The sequence below is a fragment of the Leptosomus discolor genome, chromosome Z (assembly GCF_034619465.1).
Source record: "Leptosomus discolor isolate bLepDis1 chromosome Z, bLepDis1.hap2, whole genome shotgun sequence".
NCBI lineage: Eukaryota > Metazoa > Chordata > Aves > Leptosomiformes > Leptosomidae > Leptosomus > Leptosomus discolor.
In genome coordinates, this window is record NC_141419.1 from 50,122,528 (window position 1) to 50,144,098 (window position 21,571).

The 21,571-nt window shown below is 39.8% G+C and overlaps 1 protein-coding gene across 1 annotated transcript in view; it reads right to left on the reverse strand.

The window, feature by feature from the left end:
• Positions 1-1,045: 1,045 nt before the first annotated feature.
• The window catches only part of HOOK3 (hook microtubule tethering protein 3), a 97,636-nt gene continuing 77,110 nt past the window's right edge, over positions 1,046-21,571 (reverse strand). Inside the window, exons 15-22 of the mRNA XM_086479327.1 lie at positions 17,368-17,508; positions 14,271-14,358; positions 8,594-8,628; positions 7,741-7,823; positions 5,658-5,758; positions 2,895-2,999; positions 2,705-2,776; positions 1,046-1,186 (exon numbers count right to left, since the gene is read on the reverse strand). Coding sequence (XP_086335453.1) covers positions 1,046-1,186; positions 2,705-2,776; positions 2,895-2,999; positions 5,658-5,758; positions 7,741-7,823; positions 8,594-8,628; positions 14,271-14,358; positions 17,368-17,508 — 766 coding nt within the window. The remainder of the gene's footprint in view (positions 1,187-2,704; positions 2,777-2,894; positions 3,000-5,657; positions 5,759-7,740; positions 7,824-8,593; positions 8,629-14,270; positions 14,359-17,367; positions 17,509-21,571) is intronic.

Here is a 21,571-nt window from a genome sequence, read left to right on the forward strand (position 1 = left end):
ATGAGTGACGCACAATTAACCAGCTACACACTAAAATCACAGCCAGTTTCCAACAAAGTCAGCAACAAACTCACCTGAAGGCACTGATACCATTAGTAAGGCAACTGATACAATTATACCCTGAATCAATATATTAAAAGCAAGTCTTTTAGTAGGGGATGACAACTGGAATACATTAGAATCAACAATATTAACTGGGGCCTTGATCCATTATGTATTGTCCATCCATAATTATAAAATTTTAAAACAAAAGTCCTTTTTAGAAGGATGATGCAGTAGCATATTAGAGCATTCTAAATATTTCACAATCTTTTTATAATACATATTAAGCATACACTTGACTAAAAAGACTGGAAAAAAACATTTGAAAATACTCAGCTCTGACAGCAAAGGAGGTAACACCAGTAGATTAAAAAAAACCTGAAGAACAATCATCCTGTTTCCCTACTGAACACCAAGAATAAGAGCAAACTTTGCATGTAGATGTAAAAAAAATATCCTCCCTTTTGCCATTACTAAGTTTTTTAGTAGCAAATATATTTCACAATAATACTATATACTAATTTTGCATTTCTGTAATGAGTTTTCAGCATTTTTCTGAAGCAACAGGTTACCACATGAAATAAAAAGCCTAATTCCCTTTGAACAAAGACGGTCTTAGAAAGCGTAACAACCCTCATAGGCACAAAGGTATCAGCTGTGACAGGAAATTTACATTGTTAAACAGCCCATATGAGGCTTTTCATAAGAGACCAGGCTTCATATAAATAAGACTCTGTTATTATACAGAACTCCTCTAGATGTTTGCAAAACTTCGGCACATTCAAAAATGCGGAGCAGGCGGGGGGGGCGGAGAGACTCCAAAAACTATAAGCAAAGGGCATTACAGAACAATGAGAAACCATAATAAAGCCCTTTCCTAAACTGTAAAATAATAGCAGTAACAAGGGAGAAAGGATGCTGGCTGATTTTCCTTGAATGTTGAAACTTGCAACAGCAGTGGCCTGGATCACCGGACAGTTTTCTTTCTAAGGGCAGGGCTTCTCTACCTTGCTGTTGCTGGCTGGACATGACCAGGGTAAGATCTCCTTGTGCTCGTGGCTTGCCTTTGCCTAGCCAGGAAGGACTGTCCGGAGCCTGTACTAGCCAGTCTATCTTCTGCTGCTTTTTTATGCAGAGTCATTCCCTATGGACAAAGAGAAACTTCTCAGTGAATACCAACACAACACTGAACAACTTTATTCATTTAACATTTTATTACCTCCTTCTTCACCAACATTGACTAAGCCATTTTGAATTTCAAACATGAAGCATCATATTTTCAAGGATAAAGCTAAGATATCCTTCCTCATTCTTTGTGCATTCTTTTTTTTTCTTCCTCACCCACCCCACCAATTGTCTGGGTTCGGAGTAACTATTGAGAAGCAGGTCTCACAGTGTCCTACATCTGAACATATGCTTCTACACATAAACACACGGTAACCGGACAAGTCTTTTCAAAAGTGCTTCCCCTCCCCACCCTGCTGCCTTCCAGCATGTTAAACTAGAAGATTATTTTTCTTCTGACAATAATCAAAGCATTGTCATCCTCTGTGAAAAAACAGCTCACATGGCAGTAGCCCATCTTGAGCGAAAGTATGTTTTCAGCAGGAGTAAATGCAAGGAGGAAATGAGAGAAGATGTGATGGGTTGTGTAGTTGTGTATAAAAGCAGATGCTAACTAAAAAAAGACACAGACAAAGCTCTCAGTGTTCATCTTAGTGTTTGTGACAGCCTACTGAACCACAGCCTCTTAGCTTAGGCATATCTTCTACTTATCAGTGGGACTGATGTTACAAAATTGGTCAAGGACACTAGTCACTTTAAAATGCCTTCAATATTTAAAGGATTCAAACACTCCCCTTAAGTTAACATTTTTGGCTTACTATTCACAGACATAACAAGAACATAGAACAGCAAGAAGGAAACTCTTCCAAGGGAAGACAGAGAGGACGATTTTGAACTCCATGACGAAGCGGAACGAAACACGAATGTTACACAGGTCAGGGATTCTTTCTATCTGAAGAGCAGTTTCAATGCAGCCACACTCTGCCAAAGAGAAGTCTTGAACACATGGCATGAAGGTGAAAAATCTCCTGGCATACAAGCCCAGCAAAAGCTGTATGGCTGCACAGATCATTTCCTTATGGTTTGAATAATTTAGGTGAGGGTCTCGCCTCTGTGCTCACCCTTTCCATGGGGCTAAACTTGCACCGAAGTTAAAGGGGTTGTTTTTTGGAGCACTTACTGCAGCAAGTAAGTTGTATAGGTTTTCTTTAGAAACAACTGGAAGACTGGAGAGTGAAGAACCAAAGAAGAAAGTAAATTTGAGCACTGTCAGTACAACTGAATGGCTGGAATTACAAAATAGTAATCTGATATATCCTTCCCTCTGGAAAGTGCCATTTCTGGTTTCAAAACTTGATAATAACAAACATATCCTTTTTCATTACCCCAAAGTTACCATGAGAACATACTCTTATATAGTGATAGCTTAAAATTATTAAAATAATTTGTTTATGTGTCTGTGTGTTAGAAAACGCATTTCAAACAAACAAACAAAAAAGTAAATGAATGAATACTATTTTAAATAACCCAGAAACAACTAATAATAGTTTCATTCCTTTTTTTTTTTTTTTTAGTAAAACATTTGGGAGATTCTTACCATATTGTACCAGGCACTAACAATAAATTTCTCTTCCATTTCTCTTTGACATTTTGTTTTTTCATATTCTTTCTAAAAAACAAACATCAAAAAAGGATATATTTAAAACAAAAGTATAATAAAAGTATTAGTCTATACCTAAAAAACAATGACCAGATATGCATCTACCAGGAAACATGAGGATTACTACCTCCAACGAATGAAACATTCTGTCCCGCTCCTGCAACTGATTTTTCAGAGCCTGAATCTCAGGAGCTGCACCCTGGTTCTGCTTAGGATCTAAGGTGCGGATGACCTGTAAGAGAAAACCAGTTTGTTTTTTAACTAAATCCTGCAAAAACAATCTAATTGAAGGGAAATACATCAAGGAATTACAACTTTTTAATTCAGGTTAAGAAATAAAAAAGTGACTTAAAACATATCAGTGGTAAGAAATGACATTCCAAAATGTCAGAGGGATGTGCAGTTTTAAGAGGCTGACTCCTATAAAACAAACTTGCCAGCAGTATGACAGAGGCTCTACCTCTGAACATCAGCCATGATATGTTAGAGCATCTGAACTGGGCTCTCTTTTACAAGACTGTGGAACAAAACTACCAGTAGGAAAAAGTGACACTTAAGACATTCAGTATCCCAGACTCACACATGCAGTTCCTCCCCCAGCTGCACTACCTTGGGGTCACAGCGGTAGAAACATTTTCTCAAAGATTTCTCTCTTTATAGCTAATGTTTACCTACCTGTCAATTCCTCCTGCTTGAGGAAGGACTGCTTTGGTCATTATGGAAAGATGGCATGATTCATCTACCTAGGGCACCAGGTGCTGTCATTTCTAGTAGCTCTGTTAAGCCAAGAAGCATTCTGTGGCACAGGTATGATCATTATGTTACTAATTACACGAAAAGACACCTGGTTGTGTTTGTATGTGGCATCCATCAAACACTCAGCCAAACCAAGAACAAATCCAGCAACAAAAACCCTTAATAGAAAATAGCTTAAAACTTTTTAACAACCTCTGGATATATAGAAAGAGACTTTACATCTTTTGTCTTTCTACTCATTTCAGGATCGTGTCTGGATGCTGAAATAAAACAATACTTTAAATTTTACTAAGTCATTTTTACTGAATGGTACTCACGAAGGAAGATTCATAAAACTGTAGTGTGTTTCTAAGAAAATACACATTAGACCTGGACAATTTATATAGTGGAAGGCTATAATGATTGTACTCATCTTCACAAAAAAAATAATAATACTGAAAGTCGATAAGAAGATCGCAAAAAGCTAACCTAACTAAAATAATTAATGCTGCTATTGTATAGAATACCCTATAGTAATGCAGTACATACAAATAAAAAAATCCTACTGAAAAGGGAAATTGTGACACTGTCTTTCACTGGAATATTGTGAGACACAGTCAGTAACATAAGATGTAAAAAAATAAATAAATATTTGTTTAGATTTCCTCAAGACTTTTGAAAGGTCTTACAGGAATTCATTGAGGAAACTACAGAGAAGTAAAGGAGGGAAGCACAAAGTTTTGCCAAATTAGGAACCTACTTACAGATACCAATTTAACAATATGCAGATATAGCAAAGATCTTGATACAACCACGGTCAGATGAATAAAGACACTCTTATACTTTTAAGAAACTCAAAATATCAAGGTATAGTAACAGAAGAAACGGGACTATCATTGAGATCACAATACTGCCATTTCAAAGCTGGTAGTATACCCACATCCTCAATATCATACTTAAATATTAGCCACCTGCTATATTAAACAGTAAAGGCAAAGAGAATGCTGAACGTCATCAGAGAAATGTAACAGCTTTCAAAGCTGCTTCAGTTAAAAACACCACTTTACTTGGAAAAAGCATCAGTAAAAGAGTTCATATTAAAACAGTTTCTAAACTAGTCAGCTAAATCAGAACACAAAAAGAAACTGGGGGCAAAAGATGAACAAAGAAAACAAAATCAAATTTAGATTGATAAAGACAGCTCTGGCACATTCTGTAAACTCTGAGCCCCTCAAAAAGAGTAAGAAATTCATGTGAGCAATTAGGGCCTGATGAAATCTGAAGTAGCTAGAAGTTGTATTTATAAGAAAGTGTATCACATTATCTGCCCCAGGTAAGACAGACATTACTGACTGAGCACCACAAGAAGCTGATACGATCCAGAAATACACATAAACAGATCCAGCCACCTGTGAAGGAAAGAATCCCAAACTTAATTTTCCCTCTCTGCTAAATCGATAAAAGCAGAGTTTGGTGGTCCAGCTGTGCCCATACCTGGTGCTACTAAGCTCTACTTGTGTGTACAAAGGCATAGAACTCTTCATGACAACTGTGCCATAACTGTGCCCAGAAGACCCAGGACAAAAGCCAGTTAAAGAGTACTTTTGCTCATAGAGCTTCCTACCCTTGAGTTGGTTTAGATGGGTGGTTCTCCAATCCTAAAATACAGCACAGCTATTTCTGCTATTTCTATACCATCAGTCCTAATATGGATACCACTTAAGCTGGTCTATACATTTGTCACTCAGAGACAGAAGTTAGGAAGAACTTCCACAAAGAAACAGCATTAACAGCATTAGAAAGGGTTTAACACCCTCTCTTTGTCAAGAGCCAACATGAAAGCATGCTTAACCAGGTTTGTCTGGGTGACTCCAACATCTGTAGCAGCGGGTATACATTTGTACAGAGGCATCACACATGCTTATGGATAGGTAGCAAAAGGGGACAGTGACGAACACAAAACCAGGGTAAAATCGTCTGCAGAATTAATCAGTATTAGGTACTGTAACGATAAGAAGATACAAAGAAATCAATGGGCCTTTCCTTCTCTTTTTACTTGCTAGTGTATATACAGATACCTCCTTTATTCCTGCAGAGCAGACATGTGATGCAGTCTGTCAGAGAGGGATCATTAACGCGGAACACATATACTTACACTTTTGGCCTTTTCCAAATACTTTTTGTATCGCTCTTCCATTTGCTTCATTTCCTCTTCCTTTTTCCGTAAAGCTTCTTGTAATTCTTCAATTTTGAGTGCTTTAATGTCAGGAGATGCACACATTGAAAAATAACATAATTATATTATGTTTATTTTCATGTTTTTCAACAGACATTTAAGGCACAGCTAGAATTTACTCCAGTTAAGAAAACCTAAGGAACATGATGTAGCAGATACCATAGTTTTAATTACTGAACAGCTCAGAAACACATTAAAAATGTGTACTCCTATGTAATCTCATGAGATTGCTGATTTGTACACAAATTTTGCTTTTTTGAAGATTACAAAAAAATAAAAGAGGAATGGAATCATAAATCAATCCCATTATGGAACATGCTTAGAAAATGAGTTTACTGATGAATTACAGATTCATAACATCTTGGTATTGTAACTCAGATAAATAGGAGTTTTCCTAATGTATGTAAGAGGAATAATTCTTAACAAGCACAACTCTTTGCTTAAATGTGCTAAACTGTAACATTGGACACAATTTGTCAGCCTTGTGACATGAATATACTCCATTTAATTTTTCCCCCACATTTTCTTAAGCAGCAATGCAGATCAGCAGGACAGCTTCATTGCACAGCCTTTTCCTGTGTTGATACAAGAATATGTCAATCTACTATTGCTCATACACCTTCTATATACCTTCTCAGATCTCAGGAAAAAAAATTAAAAATCAATTGTATCATCCTAAATCAAATAGCATGTAACATTGATGTCTGGTTGTCAGACAATGTAAGGTAATTGCCAACCCTTAGTCCATCTGTTTTGCAGACTCATTTTGAAATATTCTTTCACATTTTCCCTACAGTTTTCCCTCTAGCCACTCAAAAACACAAGGCTAGTAATGGACCAAGTAAGATTTTCGTTGATCAGCAAGAGGACCAATAGCAGATTGTCTCCAAGATTGCAAGAATCTATTTTTAAAATGTGCCATCATTCTTGTACAATGCCAAACCACTTTGGCCACATCCAGAATAGTTAAAAGAATCTGAAAAAATAATTCACACACATTTCCTGGGTACGAAAAGAAAGGAGGAAGGCACAAATATTTTTATTTTACCAAGACAAAAGTTCAGACCTAGATTTTTAAAAAGCAACTTGTAATTTCAGTAAACGAACTACAGAAGCTTCAATATGCCCTAATGTTTAGAAGCTAGCAAATCAGAAGACTGCTATTACTCTTGCAATGAAGCTTATCAAGTATGACAGGATTACGTTTATTAGTTACTCATGAAGTTCCTGGACCTCATTTCCAAGTGTTCCAACATTTCCTAAGACATGGAATTTGTAACACATTCTGCAGTTTTAGCTGCACACAAGTGAAAACTCTTTTTGGATATAGAATGTATGTAATGAATACTGAACTGATATTTCTATCTTCCTCGATCTCTTTATGAATAAAATCGCTTTGGCATAAACCAGAAAAGCTGTCATTGGTTGCAAACTTTTGCCTTGTTCTATAACAAGTAGTCTTGAAAAAAACAACCCACCTCCTTCAAAACCTCTGAGAAAAAAATGTAGTATTAATATGCTAAACCAATAACTGGATGCTGGGTTCTGGATATCATCTGAGCAATGTGACACACATCCTACATTCTCTTTGACCAGTGCCCGGACTCACTTTTCTCAAATCACAACACAGTTCTGAAAACACACTGAAGGAATACATATTGGGAGGAAAAAATAACCTAGTGATGGCAGCAAGGATCTCCTAAATTAGGGTCTTAAGAGATATGACAGCCGAGGTTCAGTGACAGGTACAACAGTGACTCAGTGCTTCTATGGCCATTGTAATGTCTTACTATGGTGGTCTCTAAAATGTGATCCCCTGCATTTCAAGTGTTAGAAGCATCCTTTTGGTCACCATAGCTTCCAGAGAAATTAACAACATACACATCACTGCCATTTAAAATGTACACTTATTTAACTTGCACATTCTACAGGTATTATAATTAAAGACCTTGCACGTGAAACACTTTACAAAGAAAAGAAATGGACTGCACAGGTCACTCACAACTGTTATTGCATCTTGGTTCCAAATCCTCAATAATAGCTCGTTTCTTCTGTAGCTCATTGTTAGCTTCATGAAGCTTCTCGCTGTTACAAACCATAAAAGCATATATTGTTTTCCCAATATTATCACTGTGCTTGAATGAACATTAAGTGATACAAAAAATCCTCAGATAGTGATATATTTCTGAAAGCATGATCGATTTTTGCTGTAGGGCATGAGAACAAATGACAATGTCACTGTGGAAATATTTGTTAAATAAGCTGAAAAACATTATGGTGTATGGACAACCGTACCACTAATTACAAACTGGAACTTACAGTTAAGTGCACAGTGCATGCCTAAAATGAACACTCCTAAATGAGAATACATTGAGAAAGAATGGCTAAACCCAAAGGCAAGAGAAACTATTTTTTTTTTCTTTGCAAGTCAGTCAAAAAGCAAACAGCTCTTTGCATTTTAGGCAAGTAAAAGGGGTGTAGAAATAGCACAACGAAATGATAAAACACCCTAAAATGTTACCTTTTATGTCATAATATATACTAAAAAGTAAACAAATTAATTGTGTTTATATTAACATGCTTTCCTCAGAACAAAATTATTTACTCCTCTTGAGTAAAGATTTACACAATGTTAAGCAAAGTTTTCTAACTACCAGAAAGTGGTGGCTCCTTCATCGCTCTCACTGCCTTCACAAAGGTTTTCTATTACATGAAAATAGTATCCGAACAGCAGATTCCCCTGAGTTATCTAATTTCGTGTATTTTCCAGATGTATGATTAATAACTGCCTTCCTTACCATATGGAAAACACATAATTTCAAATGGCAAACAAAGTAGGCAAATAAAATACTTACAGATGTTCTTCAAGTTTCTTTTTCAGAAGAACTGACTAAAATAGAAAGTTAAATGGTTTATTTTAATATATTGCAGAGTTTTCACATAATTTCAAATTCTTTTAAAACATACGGTTTTGATATTCTAACCAAAATACAGCTTTTTATTTCACTCATTTTTAGTTCACAACTGTAAAGCCATCCTCTGTGGTAGCAATCCTCTCCACAGCTGTGTGACTTTCCTGAAATTAGAGCACTTCATAACTTCACAAATATTTTCCCAGGAACTAGATCAGTAAGAGCAAGATCCATAAATGACAAAATTCTATGGCAGTTGTTTTACTTTCTTCAGTACTTTCATAGACTTATTAGACTTAATAAATTAATCTGAAATTGGGAAGTGTAGCAAAATGTGCTGGAAGAGCTGTCCTACCAATACTGCAATGCAATTTGCATAAAGACATGCAGCAAATCAGTTGAAGTAAATTTGTGTCTCCATAGAAACTAGAGGGAGGAGAATGTTTCTGACTGCAGTGTAGCAGAAATTTTACCCTTTTTCTGTTTCTCACCTTTATTGATTACAGACATGTAAAAATTACCATACAACTTACAGTGTTCCACTTTCCGGTTAAATGACATTTAGATAAGCTCTTTGAATAAAAGCTTCAAAGTAAGTTTTGTTTTGATTTTAAACTCATTTCATACACAGCAAGTATCTTTCAAAAAGAATAAACCAAATAAATGTCTATAAACTGAAAGTTGTGTTAAATAAATAGAAAGCCATACTCACAATAGCCTTGAGCAGAAGCCCATGCCAAGAAACAGAGATGACATTAGTATAAAGCAAAACAGCAGCCAACAGAAGAAACTATTTAGAAAGTCATGAACAGAAAAAGTTAAAGCTATGCATTTTTTCACACATGCCCATTTTTCTCCTCTGTTCTCATCAGCAGTTTCATCCTGTAACATTTGCTAAAACTATCTCTAAAAGCAGTAATATATAAATAGTAAAGAAGCACATCTGTAAATCATTGTGTTTAAACCAGAATTCAAAGGAGAGCAACTGCTATTTTGGAAAGTGATTTTAAAGTAAAAATCATACAAGTAACAAAACAAGAGAAAATACGCAGTCTATTGGGCTAGAATCAAAATCAAGAAATGCATGTATTTTTGTGGAGTGATTCTGAATTGTGTTATTCCCACACTGATTAAATATAAGACAAATATAGAATATTTAAATCCGAAACTGCCTTTTTGGTTTGTATTTATCTACTAATCACACTGGAGGTCTAGCATGTGACTGATGGTCTAGAACATCATGAAAATATAAGATAACATCATCAACAAAATTAGTTCATTGCTTTTTCTTCAATGGTCATTCAACAAAGGTTTAGACACCCGGCCAACAGAGACAATGACCATGTGCACCCAGAAGAGCTTTTAGCTTTTGTGTAAATACTTCAATATCATCTTTGATCACATTCCTGGGTCAAGCTTTTTCATTATTTCAAAGTTGGATTTCTTTATTGCACTGTAAGAAAGCAGGGGAGCACATAAAAACAAGACAGAATGTCCCTCCTGACTTCAGAGTCAGAAATTTGCAGCAGCTAAGAATCTGCAGGTTTTAACTATTTGGCTTTTTTTGAGTGTCTGAACAACTCCTGTAATGTCACCTTTTCTGTAACAGTAAGTGTTTGATGCATCTTTCTTGGTCATAAAGAATTTGAACTGGCACCATCACTTATATCTGATTATTAGGGGACTATTGGTTGGTTTGGACAAGAACAGGAAAAAGTTGGTAGCAGTGCCCATTTTCCTAAGGTAAGAAAATAAAAATTGAACTCAGCTTTCCTTTTGTGATCCTTGTATTGCATTTGAGTTAATCTTGGAACAGACACAACTGCTTGTCAACATTTATTCCACTGCTATATTTTCATACATATTATTTGCACAGTACCAGCAGTGCTGTGGGAGCCTCTCCCATCTAGACAGATCATACGTTCTCCCAAGCAAGAAACTAACAACGATGAACAGCACACACAATTAAAAGAAGCAGGACTGAGTTTACCCAGAGTAATTTACCCAAGACACGAGATTAGGAAAAAGAATAAAAGGTAAAATGTGTGATTTTCACCACCCAAAGATCCAGTATACACTTGTAGCAGCGCAGATAAATTCAAACAAATTACTTTAAAAATGAGCAAACATTACTTTTTTTCTTTTGAAGTCTCAGTTCAGCTTCCAAGCCACATAGCCAAATCCTCTGCTCTTAACACGTAATTACTATAATTGTTTTTCTCTCATAGGAAGACCAGTCTCTCAAAAACAATCCCAATTAAAAAAAGCTTTATCTAATTTTGAGCTAATTTTACATTTAACGTCATTCAAAAGTTTTATCTGTTCATAATAGAAGAACATTTTTATACTGAAACTGTAAAAATCAGGAAGTGCACACTCGCTATTTTGCTTTTCCCTCCCACTGCTAACAAGTTCCACCTACAAAACATCAGAAAAACATACTTATGGTGTAGTTTTAGAAAACAGGTATTCTCCCCAGTATTTAATTGCTCTCTTTCTTTTACATCAAAAAAACCTACAGAAATGAAGTCTTTTTGCTGGAAATTCATGCTTAAACAAGCCAAAGGAACCAGGTCTGTCCCCTTTTTGAGGACAAAATTTGGTTTTGTTCTGCATGTTAGGGCCACAGCCAGATGGCTAGGCTGTGGCTTGAGGTTAAGCTTACTTAGCAGGGTGAGGGAAACTATGGCAAAAGACTTGCGAAAATTGCTCGATGAGGCTGGTAATGCTGTGAGAAGATGACAGAAGTTATAAACAGCACCATGACAAATGATCAGATTTCATAGATGCTAAGAGTAATCATAGTCTCATAGAACGGTTTGGGTTGGAAGGGACCTTTAAAGGTCAGCTAGTCCAACACCTTGCAGTAAGCAGGGACATCTTCAACTAGATCAGGTTGCTCAGAGCCCTGTCCAACCTGACCTTGAATGTTTCCAGGGATGGGGCATCCACCACCTCTCTGGGCAGCCTGGTCCAGTGTTTCACCAAATGAGCAAAGTGGCTGAACTTCACAGGTAATGGAGTTTTGGGGACCTTTTAGGGAGGTGCTAGTCGGTAGGACTTAGTAACTGTATCAGTAACAGCATATAATAAGCCCAAGATCGTGTATGTAACAGTATGAGAAACACCAGATGTGGTATGGATTTAGCAAGACTAGGTCCAGTGGTGTAGAAGTAACTCAAGGCAGGTTGATTATACAGGAAGGAACTAGGGCAAAGAAAGCATGAACAAGGATGGCAAAAGAGAGTGATAATAAGGCATGCAAATCATAGAATCATAAGGCTGGACTAGACCTCTGAGATCATCATGTCCAACTATCGACCCAATACCATCATGCCCACTAATGATGCAGTCAAAGCTGTTCAAGGTACCTGGCCAGCAGCCCTACACATGACCACTGCATTCTGGAGGACAATAAATCAAGCCTGCTGTTCTGACCACACCAGGCATGTCTGAGTTGCTTGTGTAGTATGGAAGACTGAGGTTAGGAGGCCTTTCCCTGGCTATCAAGGCAACAGCCAGGATGGACTAATCATGCACCCCAACAGGATGTGTCAGTGCCCATTACAGGCCTAATGGCACTGGTATCTTCCTAACATCTGCCTTCCACTGTGCTTCAATACAAAATCAAAACTGCTTCCGCATGTGGACCTTGGCAAGTAGCATGTATTATTGCAATGATACCTGTTCGGGTTAGGATAGTGCTTTTACTGCTTTTTTGGGCAAGCCTAAAAACTACTTCAACTTTGAAACCAACCAAACCAAACAACACACACACCCCGCCAACCCCCCAGACAAACCAAGCCCTCATCATACATTTCTGGATACAAATGGGATCTTCAGTTTTCTGGGTTGAGCATGTTTACCGTGTAAGTATACAAAAATACAGATTTCAGTGCACTGTTGCAGAAAGTGGTGAAAACCAGGAAATACGCTGAAAATGATGCATCAATGAACTGTATGCCATGTCTCTCCTTATCCTTTTACTCATGCTTCTTAAGAATAACTCTTTTTTGTAAGGATATCTTAAGGATAACTCAGGTGGTCCCAGCACAAATCCCATTTACTTGAGCAGCTGGGTTTAACTTTGAGGTTTGCTCTCCTTTGTGTAAGAGACTGGATGAGATGGGCATACCTTCAAAGGTTCTTGCAAGCCTCAATACTTCTCTGAGTCTACACTCTCTCTTTTGCTTCTTTAAGAGTAAATGAAATCCTACACACCAAACTCAGCAAAACAGGCCATGGGATTGGTGCCTATAAATCACCACTGGCATGGTCAGACCTACACAAAAGCCAGGAATGCAGCAACTGCATCATGAACTTGCCAGCTCTGATGTGACAAGGACTGCCTGGTACACAAAGCAGACTGCACCGCGCTGTTGTGATGGTGGCGTTTTGCTGTTAACAAAATCATCTGATGATGCCTACGTAGGCTGCAACCAGTCCTGTGAGCTGCAGACATGTCCTAAATTACTGTCCAAACCAGAGCCTCAAAAAGCGACACAATCAAAATTGCAGTAAATAAAGCTGAATTGGATTAGGGATCATATACAATACTCAATATCTGAGAACAATTTTTGCATATTCTTGTTCACTCTGAAAAATCTGATTTTGACCAATAACCAAGACAACAAAGACTATCTCAGAATCACATAATAGTATGGATGCATTTTAAAATGCATTCTAAAATGTATTTGAGGTTAACTAGGAAAATAATCTTATCTGAACTCGACTAGGTGTTTCACTTTCACAGTTTATTCTGAAAATTAAAAGGATAACCTAAATTAAACACACTCTTAAATGAAAATAATCAGCTAGTAAAAACTTTCACTGTTTTATATAAATTAGTTAAAACAAAACCACAAAAATAGAAAGCAACACATTATAACTTATCGCCAATTAGAAACACAATACACTGAGATTGTGAGCATACACTATGCATGTACAGTCCAGCAAATCACTGCTTTCATGGAAGTTCTAGAGCTTCTTCTCTCAAATACAGGAGATGGCAGAAAAATTTTGAGTGGAAGACTGAAAGTTGTTTTCCACACTAGCTCTGCCACAATGTGTATTCTTACATTAAAAACAGAGTTAATTCTGCACACAGAAACAGAAAATGCTGCATCGTGATGAGTCCTAATTATTTTTTTTTAAGTTTCGGCCTGCCTGACTTCTTGCATTACAAGATACATTTGCATCCACAATTACAGAGCTTCCATTGGCAGGAAAGGCCTTGACTTTCATTAAGGAAACTAAACCAAAAATAACTTCAGATACTTTATTAAGACATGAAGAATTAACATTTCCTAAACTCCCTGCAAAACTCTATTCTGATTGAATGATTTTAATGCTAAATTTACTACTGGAACAGACACGATTAATCAAATAAAACACATCTGACATCTTCTCTACATAGGATGACTTCTCTTCTAGACAAACGTCACACTACGTCTTATATCCTATTTAGAGGAGCACAATTCAGTGATAAGACCATACAAGTAAATATGGAAAACTGAAATCTCCATTTGCACATTTCTTTTACATATTTTTTTTACAAAAAGGTGAAAGTTTCGAAAATGGTAACTACTGGAATGTAAGTTTGATGGACATTTCTACTTACATCTTCAGCTTTTGAACCTTGATCCTGCAAAGATTTTTGTAGTTCTTCAACCTGGGACTGCACTTCTAGAAGTCTCTGATTTACCAATCTAGGAAAGAGATAATATTTTGTTTTTCAGAAAAAAACAAACAACTGCAAGAGGAAGCCTGAGATTTTTTTAATGCCCAGTGTTTTCAGGTCATCTACACAAGAGATGCAATACTGTATTTTATTCACAGAAAATTTAGGACACTAGTTAGAGCACACAGCAGTTCCAGAGATTATAGCCAGTAGTCATCCAGAACATTCTGATACTCTTCCAAGACAACATAAATTCATGTATTAAGAAATCATTTCTATATACACGAAACAAGAGTTTCTAACAGTTTTATTGTGTGAGAGCTATTAGCTTAATGTTTTTACACAGTCACAGAATCCTATAAACCTGTACGTTGGAAGGGATCTCCAGAGGTTGTCTAAATCCAACCTCTTCCTTAAGGCAGGTGCACTTACAAGTGCTGGGAACCATGTTCAGTCCAGGTTCGGACTCCTTTAAGGATGGAGGTCTGACAATCTCTTTGGACCTCTCTTCTAGTGCTCAGACTCATACTCCATATTATGTCTGTTGCCTCTTGTCCTTCCACTGTCACTCTGAGAAGAGCCCAGCTCTGTCTGCCTGACACCTTCCCATCAGGTAGATGTAGAACACAGTATTATCCCCTCTATGCCACCTTTTATTTGGCCTGAACAAACCCAGTTCTCAGTCTTATCCCATGTATCATATGCTCCAGCGTCCCTCACCTTAGCAGTGTTCTGCTGCACTCCTGTACATTCAGTTACTGCTTGTACTGAGGAATCCAAAAATTTTATGCTATGTACAGATGTGATCTCGTAAGTACTGACGAGAGGCGAAGGATCATTTTCCCAGACTGACTGCCTGCACCCTTGTGAGGACAGCCCAGGTCACAGTCAGCTACAAGATGACCAGTCAACACATACTCCTTTGCTGCCGACTGGAATCTCAGGGCTTTTACAGCAAAGCCATTCTCCAGCCTACTGGCCACATCCAGCACTGCCAGGCTGCTCCCAGCCAGTGACAGGGCTCCTAACATTTCTCTGGACTGCTGAGCTCCTCTGAATAACAGCTCTCCCTTTCAGCATATCAGTCACTCCTCCCAATGTGGCACTATCCTCAAGCTTGCTGAGAGTATAGTCCACCCCATCAGTCAAATTGTTAATAAAGGTGATGAACAGCACTAGTCCTGGTATCAATGCCTGATGAATGGGTTGCCAGTTGGATTTTGTACTACTGATAACACTTTAGGCCCAGCTATCCAACCAATTTTCCACTTACTTTACTGTCCACTTATTTAGTCTATCTCTAACCATTCTGAACATAATAAGGATACAATGGGAGACAGTGTCAAAGGCTTTGCTAAAGCTAAGGTAGGTACCATCCACTGTTTCATCCTTCATAGGCAGTCATCTCATCTTCAAGGTTAGGTATGATTTGCCCTGAATAAATTCATGTTGGCCTTTCCCAATTACTCCCTCATGTGGTCGGAAACAGGTTCCAGATGGACTTGCTTTATGAAATTCCCAGAAAATGAGCTGTGCCTGAACGGACCAGTCTCTGTAGTTCTCTGAACTCTCTTTCTTGTCCTTCTTGCAGGTGAGTGCTGTATTTACCTTATCCCAGGCTTCAGGAACCTTCCCCAACCAAAGGGCAAGATCAGAGAAGATTAGATACCAGATTCAAAGTTTAGATAGAGAGTAGCCTCACGACAGTATGAGCCAGCTACCTTAGTATGTCAGATGCACGCTGTCTGGTCCCATGGACATCTGTATGCTGATTCACTTAATCTAACAGGGTCAGCTAGAGTGGCTTGCCCAGGAACACGTCCTGTTGGGTTTTAAATATCTCCAAGGATGGAGACAACCTCTCTGGACAACCTATTCCAGTGTTCAGCAATGTCCTGGGTTACAGTGTAAAATGTGCCAAAAGGAAAAAAAAAAAAAAAAAATTCTATTACCATCTTCAGGAGCTGTTGAGCCCAGGTGGGGCGGCGCTCCCTGCCTCCCCCCTCTGGACTATCTCCTGTTACCGGGCACAACAATGCCTTATCGCCTGACCCATCGATAACTCGCTCCTGGGCTATCTCCTGTTAATGGCCCATCAAGGAACTGCCTCAGGACTCCCCATCCCATTGTGAGATGCTCCGTCCGGGGCGGGGGGCGGGGGGAAGGAGCCAAGCAGTCCATGCCAAATAAAAACGGAGATCTCCAACACCCTAGCAGCCTTCTTCCACTGGATTCCCAGAGGAGCTTTTCCCCCCACTGGAGTTCCAGAGGACAAGAGCTACCTACCTACCACTGGACCTTCGGAGGAAGACCAGACTCTTTTCCCTGATAGCTACTTCAACAGAACTACATCCATCGCTTCAGGAGGACTGCAGCCAGCATCTTATCGGACTGCTACTGCCACCCTAACAGGGTGGCAGGTTGTATTTCTGACTCTGTCAGTGTAAACCAGTGGGTTGTTTGTTTTTCCCTGACTTGTGTTATATATATATATTAGTAAAGAACTGTTATTCCTACTCTCCATATCTTTGCCTGAGGGCCCGTTAATTTCAAAATTATAATAATTTGGAGGGAAGGGGGTTGCACTTTCCATTTCAAGGGAGGCTCCTGCCTTCCTCCACAGACACCTGTCTTTTCAAACCAAGACAAGCAACCCTCCCAGTAAAAAAGTATGTTCTTACATTTAGATGAAATTTAACGTGTTTTAATTTCTGCCCATTGCCTCTTGCCCTCTTACTGGGCACCACCGAGAAGAGTCTAGCTCCATCTCCTTTAGATCCTCCCATCAGGTATTTATAAACAGGGCTAAGATCTGCCCTGAGCCTTCTCTTTCCAGGCTACATAGTCTCTATCCCCCAGATACTTCTTCCATGAAAGATGCAGTCCTGTAGCGACATCCTTGTGCCCTTTCACTGGACTGACTCCAGTTAGTCCATGTCTGTCTTGTAGTGGGGAGGCCAGTATTGGACACAATACAGTCAAAAGAATATGGCATTGTTAGAAAAGTCAACTGAAACAAGAGGACAAACCTTCTTACCTGTTTTCTGTCTCTAATTCATTCTTCCGTAAATTTGCATCATCAAGAAGGCTCTGCAACAAGGCGATCTTTTCATTGTCAGAACCTTCTTGATTCAACTTTAACATCTTGTTCTCATGTTGAAGGCGAATGAGTTTCTCCCTAAACACATAAAATACAATTTTGTAGGAAAAAATACAGCAATCTCTATAAAGAAGAAAACACTTGACCACAGGAGGTGTAAATATCCTTTGTGTAAACACAAAGATCATTTTTACCTAAGGGAGACAGCTAAAACAACAGTCATGTTTGCAAACCCCCAAATACAAACCTGATCAAAGGAGTTGTAATTATAGAAAGCACAACACAAGGAAGTCGCCTGAGTGCCCTTATTAGACCTCAGGGTACAGCTGGACAGATTTATAGATAGAATGTGGAAAATGCAAAGCTTGGTACCAAGTGTTAAAGGAGGTTGTAATCTCAACTGTCACTGAACTACTGCATAAACCTGGGCAAGTCACTGCTACCCTGCTGGTCTGTTTACACAGAATTATAGAATCATTTAGGTTGGAAAAGACCTTTAAGATCACCGAGTCCACCCATTAACCTACCAGCACCAAATTTACCACTAAACCACATCCCCACATGCCATGTCTACACATCTTTTAAATACCTCCAGAGATGGTGACTCAACCACTCCCCTACGCAGCCTCTTCCAAAGCTTAACAACCCTTTCAGTGAAGAATTTTTTCCTAATATCCAGTCTAAACCTCCCCTGGCACAACTTGAGGCTGTTTCCTCTCATCCTATTACTTGTTACTTGGGAGAAGAGACCAACACCCACCTCACTACAACCTCCTTTCAGGTAATTGTAGAGCCATAAGGTCTCCCCGCAGCTTCCTCTTCTCCAGAGTAAACAACCCCAATTCCCTCAGCCGCTCCTCATACGACTTGTGCTCTAGACCCTTCACCAGCTTTGTTGCTCTTCTCTGGACATGGTCCAGCACCTCAAGGTCTTTCTTGTAGTGAGGGGCCCAAAACTGAACAAGCATTTGAGGTGTAGCCTCACCAGTGCCAAGTACAGAGGGACAATCTCTACTCCTGCTGGCCACACTGTCTGATACAGGCCAGGATGCTGTTGGCCTTCTTGGCCACCTGGGCACACTGCTGGCTCATGTTCAGCCGGCTGTCAACCAGTACCCCCAGGTCCTTGTCCACTGGGTAGCTTTCCAGCCACTCATCCCCAAGCTGTAGGGCTGCATGGAGTTGTGACCCAAGTGCAGGACCTGGCACTTGGCCTTATTGAACCTCAAACAATCAACCTCGGCCCATCAATCCAGCCTATCCAGATCCCTCTGAAAAGCCTTTCTATCCTCAAACAGATCAACACCCCTGCTCAACTTGGTGTCATCTGCAAACTTATTAAGGGTACATTTGACCCCTTTGTCCAGATTGTTGGTAAAGATATCAAACAGAACTGGCCCTAATACTGAGCCCTGGGGAACACCACTTGTGATCAGCTGCCAACTGGATTTAACTCCATTCACCACAGCTCTTTGGGCCTGGCCATCCAGTTCTTCACCCAGTAAAGAGTACAACTATCTAGGCCATGAGCCACCAGTTTTCTTAGGAGAATGCTGTGGTAGACTATGTCAAAGGATTTACTGAAGTCCAGGTAGACAACATCCTCAGCCTTTCCCTCATCCACTAAGTGGGTCACCTTGTCATAGAAGGAGATGAGGTTAGTCAAGCAGGACCTTCCTTTCATAAACCCATGCTGACTGGGCCTGATTGCCTGGTTGTCCTGTATGTGCTGTGTGCTGGCACTCTAGATGATCTGCTCCATAAGCTTCCCCAGCACTTGAGGTCAGAGTGACAGGCCTCTAGTTCCCTGGATCATCCTTCTGGCCCTTCTTGTAGATGGGTGTCTACGTTTAGCCTGTAACCAGGGCTAAACTATAACAGTTGCTCTATCACTCGATGACCCCTCATCAGCCAGGGAGGGGAATTGGGAAAAAGGAGAACAGACCTTTGGGTAGAAGTGCAACAGATTTAAAACACCACCAATACCAACAGAGATATACAGAGTTAATACTTAGCCAAATCAATACCCAGTCGTCACAATCAACAGGAGAGCAGTCCTCAGGAGAAGACAGAGGAGCAGCAAGAGGAACATCAGCAGGAACCCCAGAGGAGCTTTCTCCTTAGTAAACCTTCCCCCTTCATAATGACCGTGACATTATCGTATGGGCTACACCTGTAGCTAACTCAGGTCAGCTGCCCTGGCTGACTTGAAACTGCTAACAGCCCACCTTGCATGGCTAGGCTATGATTCTGTCCAAGCCAAATCAGGACAATTTGCTAACTTCCAGACAACCGGGACTTCTCTGGTTAGCCAGGACTGCTGATAAATGATGGAAAGTGGCTTGGTGAGCACTTCCTCCAGCTCCCTCAATACCCCTGAGTGGATCCCATCAGACTTGTGTGTCTAAGTGGTGCAGCAGGTTGCTAATAATTTCCCCTTGGATTATGGGGGCTTCATTCTGCTCCCCATCTCTGTCTTCCAGCTCAGTGAGCTGGGTACCCAGAGAACAACTGGTCTTACTATTAAAGACTGAGGCAAAGAAGGCATTAAGTACCTCAGCCTTTTTCTCAGCCTTTGTCACTGTTTCACACCACATCCAATAAAGGATGAAGATTCTCCTTAACCTCCTTTTGTTGCTAATGTATTTATAAAAACATTTTGTATTGTTTTGGCCTTTCTAATTTTCTCCTTGAATAACCTCACAACATCCTTGTAGTCCTCCTGAGTGCCCTACCCTTTCTTCCAAAGGTCATGAACTCTCTTTTTTTTCCCCTGATTTCCAGCCAAAGCTCTCTGTTCAGCTTGACTTTCTGCACATGGGAACAGCTGCTCATGCACCTTTAAGAGTTACTTCTTGAAGAATGTCCAGCCTTCCTGGACCCCTCTGCCCTTCAGGACTGTCTCCCAAGCAACTCCCAAGTCAACCAGGCCCCAAACAGCCCAAAGTCTCCAAAAGTCCCTCCGAAAGTCCTAGGTAGCAGTTTTGCTAACCTCACTCCTTACTTCTCCAAGAATCAAAACCTCTATAATTTAATGATCGCTGTGCACAAGACAGCCTCCAACCATCTCATCATCCACAAATCCTTCTCTGTTCACAAACAACAGGTCCAGCAGGGTGCCTTCCCTAGTTGGCTCCATCACCAGCTGTGCCAGGAAGTTATCTTCCACTCACTCCAGGAACCTCCTGGATTGTTTCCTCTCCACTGTAGTGTATTTCCAGCAGATGTCTGGTAAGTTGAAGTCCTCCATGAGAACAAGGGCTAGTGATCATGAGATTTCTCCCAGCTGTTTATAGACTATTTCATCTGCCTCTTCATCCTGGTTGGGTGGTCTATAACAGACTCCCACCACAATACCTGCCTTGTTGGCCCTTCCTGACTCTTACCCATAAACACTCAACCCTTTCGTCATCATCATCAAGCTCTAGACATCCAAAATACTCCTTAACATACATGGCTACCCCACCACCTCTCCTTCCTTGCCTGTCCCTTCTGAAGAGTTTATAGCCATCCATCGCAGCACTCCAGTTGTGCCAGTCAACGCACCATGTTTCTGTGATTGCAATTGCATCATAGTTTTCCAGCTGCACAATGGCTTCCAACTCCCCCTGTTTGTTGTCCATGTTACACGCATTGCTGTAGAAGTACTTTAGCTGGCCTATTAATCCTGCCACCTTTTTTGGGGGAGAAGTCCTAATTCCTATGTCACTAAACTCAGGTACTTCTGTGGTTTCTAACGCATCAACAACCCTTACCTCTTTGCTGCTGCATGCATCTCCATCCCCTACCACCAATGAGATGGGTAATGTGCTCCATGAATTAGTACAGGGACATTTCAAATGTGCTCATCATGGAGCAGACTGAAGGACATCACTGGCACACTGTCTCTCAAACACTGGCATGCCACCCCCAGGCTTATCTCTAGCCAGCCTGGTTTTATTCCTTTCCCCCTTCAAATCTTGTTTAAAGGCTCTTCCAATGAGCCCTGCTAACTCCCCATGTCACTTCATTTGTTGATTTCCTCAGATGCAACTGACAGGCCATAGACTGAACCTGCCTCACAAAACCCTATATAAACTATAAAAAGCGGCTTAGGGAGCCCTACTGACCAGAAGTGCTGTGAACAGAGCGGGCAGACAGA